Source organism: Notothenia coriiceps, unplaced genomic scaffold (assembly GCF_000735185.1).
Source record: "Notothenia coriiceps isolate Sejong01 unplaced genomic scaffold, NC01 NC01_scaffold00028681, whole genome shotgun sequence".
NCBI classification, from domain to species: domain Eukaryota; kingdom Metazoa; phylum Chordata; class Actinopteri; order Perciformes; family Nototheniidae; genus Notothenia; species Notothenia coriiceps.
In genome coordinates this window covers 1-5,653 of record NW_011361382.1, presented here as the reverse complement: position 1 = coordinate 5,653, position 5,653 = coordinate 1, and the positions used below count along the sequence as shown (strand labels likewise).

At 42.7% G+C, this 5,653-nt stretch overlaps 1 protein-coding gene across 1 annotated transcript; it reads left to right on the top strand.

Annotated features, from left to right (window-relative positions):
* Nucleotides 1-3,637: 3,637 nt before the first annotated feature.
* Nucleotides 3,638-4,630, top strand: LOC104958319 (fibroblast growth factor-binding protein 2-like; the record flags this gene model as incomplete). Its single annotated transcript, XM_010786040.1, has 2 exons — nt 3,638-3,823; nt 3,926-4,630. Coding segments are annotated over 2 exons (891 nt in total), but the record flags the coding sequence as incomplete, so codon positions are not given.
* Nucleotides 4,631-5,653: the final 1,023 nt, after the last annotated feature.

Below are 5,653 nucleotides of genomic sequence, written 5' to 3'. Positions count from 1 at the left end.
CTCAAACACAACATCTTGGTGTCATTCTGGACAGCTCTCTCATCTGCACCACACATAAAAACATCACCCGGACTGCATTCTTTGTACTGTCTTAAAACCTTTCCTTAGAATATGTTATTAATTGTAAGGTCTCCTTGGGTGCTTTGAAAGGCCCCCCTAAATAGAAAAAATTATCATTATTATGTATTATTATTATCTGAAACGATGTAATAACTTTAAATACTTTTTCCAGTCACTTGCCCCAGGCATTCAGCAGCAGCAGGCCATTCACTTTGATTTTATCCCGTTATAAATGTCATCATTTCGACAATAAAGAAATGCTACATAAACGTTATCTTGCACATTTTATCTAACCATCTCCGTTTCTAACTTTCAATATATTTTAAAACAGATCTCTCTCTCTCATCTGCGTGCGGGGACGGGGCCTCACAGACACGCTGCATCTCTCTCTCGCTCACAGATATGTATTCCGTTACAACCCAACCTTGTGTATATCTCTCCGGACTGTCCACCAGCAGATGAAAAACACCCACCTCTCCGCCTCTTCCAAGGCACGAGGGAACCGTGCGGCAGTTTCCGTTAACATTTTTGTTCTTCTGACAGCCCAGCAGCAGGAGAGGTGGGGAGAGGGAGACGTGGGGAGAGGGAGGAGGGGCTATTTCATCGTTATCAGAAAATGATCTTATAGATCGCTGCTAGGGCAGTGGGGGCTCTTCTTGGAGTCTGGCTTCTTTTTTAAAAACATCATTAGTGAACTTTGAGCCATCATTTAGTTTGCAGGCAGCTCTCTCCCTCTCTCACGTTGTTATAGCGCACGCCGGAACCAACAATCAGTTTTTACCGTAAATGAGTTCGGGTTCAGAGGACAAAACACATACAACATTAATTAAACTCGATATTTGTTCACTTGAATTTAACTTTGAATTCTTGGATATTCTCAATGGGTGAATACATTTTTTTAGAATAATAATAAAATTATTTAAAAAAAAAAAGATTTTTAAATGACACCGAAGCTTTCTCAGGGTGGGCCAATGAGTAAACTGGATGGGCCTGACTGAGTCATGGACTCTGACCTGAGTTTCAACAGTCACATTAAAACAGTTACTAAATCAGCCTACTATCACCTAAAGAATATAGGATTAAAAGACTAATGTCACAGCAGGATTTGGAAAAACTTGTCCATGCTTTTATCTTCAGTAGACTGGACTACTGCAATGGTGTCTTCACAGGTCTCACTAAAAAATCTATTAGAAAGCTGCAGCTGATTCAGAACGCTGCTGCTCGAGTCCACACTGACACTAAGAAAGTGGATCAGTCCAGTTCTGAAGTCTTTACACTGGCTTCCTGTGTGTCAAAGAATACATTTCTAAATACTGCTGCTGGTTTATAAAGCACTGAATGGTTTAGGACCAAAATGCATTTCTGACCTCCTGCTAAATGATGAACCATCCAGATCTCTTAGGTCTTCAGGGACTGGTCAGCTTTCTGTCCCCAGAGTCAGAACTAAACATGGAGAAGCAGCGTTCAGTTATTATGCTCCAAACATCTGGAACAAACTCCCAGAAACCTGCAGGTCCGCTGCAACTCTTACTACTTTTAAATCCAGGCTGAAGACTTTTCTTTTCGTCGCTGCTTTTAATTGAACTATTCACATCTTAGACTGCACTGTAACTTTTATCCATGTATTTTTTCTTTTAATGTTTATTTTATTAGCTTTTCTTTTTAATGACTGATTTTAAATGCCATTTGCTTAATGTCTTTCATTTTTTGTAAAGCACTTTGAATTGCCTTGTGTTGAAAGGTGCTAAATAAACTTGCCTTGCCTTTAGCTCAGACTCTATTCTGACGTTCGGTTGTAGAAATGTTGGCGTTTCGTTGAATGTTGTCTCTAACCTATTGCTCAGACGCAAGAGCAACATCGACTGAAAATCCCGCCTGCTGAAAAAACTGTTAAATTGTTAGCTAACAGTAATTTAAAAGAAATGGATAAACATTTGAAAGTATTTAGCTAAAAGTGAGCTAATGCAAAACTGTTGAAATAGTTAGCTATAAGTAGCCTGATGGGGAAAACAGATAGCCTAAAGTAATGGATGAATGTTTAAATACTTAACCTAAAGTACCGAATAAACAGTTAAAATAGTTAGCTAAATGTTATGGTTGAGCAGTGTTAAAACACTAAGCTAACAGTAGTGAAAATAATGGTTATTTATTTATTGAAGTAATGGGTAAACCGTTGTAATAGTTAGCTAAAAGTTATGGATTTACAGCTGAAAGTTAGCTAAAGTTTGCTAACATTTATGGACAATCAACTAGTTAGCTAAAAGTATTGGATAAACATTTGAATACACTTTGCTAAAAATACAGAATAAATTATTAAAATAAGTAGCTCTAAGTAATGGATAACATTCCTAATAGTCGGTAAAAAGTAATGGATAAAAAGTTGAAGTAGTTAGCTAACAGAATACTAATCCAATCCAATCCAATCCAATTTTAGCACTTTAAAACCTCCAGACCTAAGTGCTGTACAGAGAGATACATAAAATATACTAGTTGAAAAAGTTAGCTAAAAATAAGCACCTTTTTTCTAAAGATAGCTTATAAACACTGGAAATAGTTTGCAAAAAAACGAATACCAAGTCACGATAAAGACATGGATGTCTAATGATGCTAGTAACCACGACTGTGGCATTTTTAATGGGGGCTGTAGGTTGTTTTTTTTCACTGCTCTCAAAGTAAACATTTTTGTACCGATGTTTAAATATAGACCGTATTGACTCACAGTAGCTAGAGAAACATAGGCTATAGTAATCAATAGCTTACATTTATAAAACTAAGGTTTTTTTTATAGGCTAGCCAACATTAGCCACTGTAAGCTACACTTCAAACCAGATCAAGTGAGTGTATCAAATTCAGAATAACTCAAACTTTTAACTTTAGATTGTAAGAACTATCTCCTTCTTCACACAGTCTGACAGTAGCCTCTCACACCTTCTTAGTCTAACTCTCCTACATGCACCAGTTTTTACAACATGCAGCCGGACTTCAATTGGCCCTTTTGGCTGCACGGCTGGAGTTTGTAAATGTTGCCCTATCTCTCTCTCTCTCTCTCTCTCTCTTTGTTTAGATCTGTTGGTCTTGCAACAACAAAGACTGTATCAAACTAAAACCGTTGCAGATGAACATGATAAGGTTTTAATAATTACGGAGTCCCATATCAACTTTAAACCCCCAGCAAATAACTTCTGGTTGCACTTAGGCTCAGTCCTCTGCACCCCCTCTCCCCCTCATCAATAGTCAAAGAACCTCTTATGTAACTTTATATAATGCCTCAAAACCCTTTTGCACACACGTTTGGCTGTGTAACGTCCTTTCGGCCTTTTACTCCCCCCACCCCTCTGCTGCTCGTATACAGACCTGGTGACCGCGTCCCTTCACCCCTTTTCCTCCCCCCTTGGTTTATGTTCCCCCCCTCCTTCTACCCTCTCATCCATCATTTTTTTTAGTTTTGAAAATACCACACAAGCTTCATGTGGTTTCATGTATGTGTATGTGTGAGTGTGGGTTTTGGTGAGGGGGTTCAGTGCAGGAGGAGGGGTCCCTCAGTACACCTGAATAATACCTTCTTTGTGAGCTTCAGCCCTATAAAGTCCCTCGCAGACGCTTCCTACCCTTGTACACCTCGACCTTCAGTGCGGCACCATACCTTCGTCCATCCACCATCAACCCACATAACGCAGCCATGAGAGCCAGGATGAGAGTTGCACTGCTGTTTCTGGCAGCCGCTGTTTGGGTGGCAAGTGCTCAGACCAACAACAGCAGCAACGTCAAGCAGCAGCAGCAGCAGCAGCAGCAGCAGCAGCAGCAGCAGCAGGAGAAGCAGCAAGATAAGCAGCAAGAGAAACAGCAACAGCAACAGCTTCAACAGCAGCAGCAGCAACAACGCAGCGTCTGGGATGAGCCCATCAGGTTCACCAGTAAGAGCAAGGACACCTGCACCATGGTGGTGTCTGGAGCCGGGGACTATACTCGCCTGCGTGTCTCCTGCAAAGGACCGAGCCAGGGTCAGACCCCCGGACGCTCCTACTACTGCGACTTCCAGGGCAAACCCAACCTGTGCCGCGCCTACAACCTCAACCCTCGCCACTTCTTCACCCAGGTGATGTGGGACATGAGGAAGCTTAGCCACGCCTGCCAGGGACCCAAAATCTACCGCCCAGCGATGTGCAAGAAATACCCCGAAGAGGCCCAGATGACCTTCCTGGCCTCCTGGCCCAAGACCACCACACCCAAGCCCTCCAAGCCTGTGCAGGAGCCACGTAAGCCTGTGGTGCCCGCCCCGAACAAACCAGTCACCACCCCGAACAAATCAGTCACCACCCCGAACAAACCAGTCACCACCCCGAACAAACCAGTCACTACTCCCAAATCAGTCAAGCCCAATCAGCAGCCCGCTAAGCCCCAGCCAGGCAAGGGCCCATCCCAGCCCAAGAAAGCTGCCCCCAAGCCTGGGAAGACCACTACCCGTCCCACAGAGCAGACCGACGCAAAATCCTCCCGCATCGCCAACGAGTATTGCTGGAAGAGCTTCCACGGCGTCTGCACCTACTTCATCAGCTGGTTCCAGAACTGAGGTGATACTGCAGACACAGAATTTAAGATAGAGAGAGATTCTGTAAGAGATACCATGAAAAAGTGAGGTCTCAAGGAGAGTGATAGACAAACATGCATAGATGTTTTGCTTGTATACATTTAACTGGGAACCAATACAAAACTAGAAATTGTCAGTAGTAGTAGAAGTGATCAAGTGTAAAATAAGAGCAAGTGGAACATTGTATTTGCATTCACAAGGGAAATAAACAAAATGTTCTCCCTTGTTTCAGGTTGGAAACAGCAGCGTCAGATCTCTTCTCGACTATCTTCGACCTCTCCAGGATCTGTGCAGGAGCCTCTGAAGTGATTTTGTCGCCTCGTGAGGTCCGACTCACCACACCGGAGCATCTCACGGCTGAGCCACAAACACTCCACCTACACCTGTATACGGTTAGAGGATGACTGCTTGTGCTGTCATGTAGTGCAGATGTCTTTTTTTAATCAAAAAATCAAATTGTAAATTGTAAAACACACAGCAAGGCAAAAAGGTAAAATATGGCAGGCATGTGATTCTGTTTGTAAATGATGTAAAATCGTGTCATGTAAATGTTCCAACATGTGAAGAGAATAAAGTCAGTTGGGAGACATCTCTGTTTCTGTGTCGCTGTGTTTAAACTGGTTTTCACACACACTCTTTCAAAGGAGTCCTTGTTTCTTTCCATCGCCGTCTGTAACAACATGTCTGCAGCCTGAGTGAGGAAGTTGTTAGAGCGCAGACACAGACGGCAGTGCAGATAATACACAGGGCGCCTGAGCAGAGCTAAACACGTCTTTGTATGAGCCGATGAATTGAGTCTTAAGAGCGACCGTGTGCAGGAACAGAGGAGGTCTGTGTGAGAGGAAACCAGTGAGGCTGCAGCTCTGGTTCTGTTAACACAAACACACACAGTGATAATGATGAGGCTCACCTTTCACAGTGAGAGTAGCTGCTTTGTATGGTAACTCAACTCTATAACATCAATTGGTACCACTTTACAATAAGACTACCCTTATAAAGGATTCA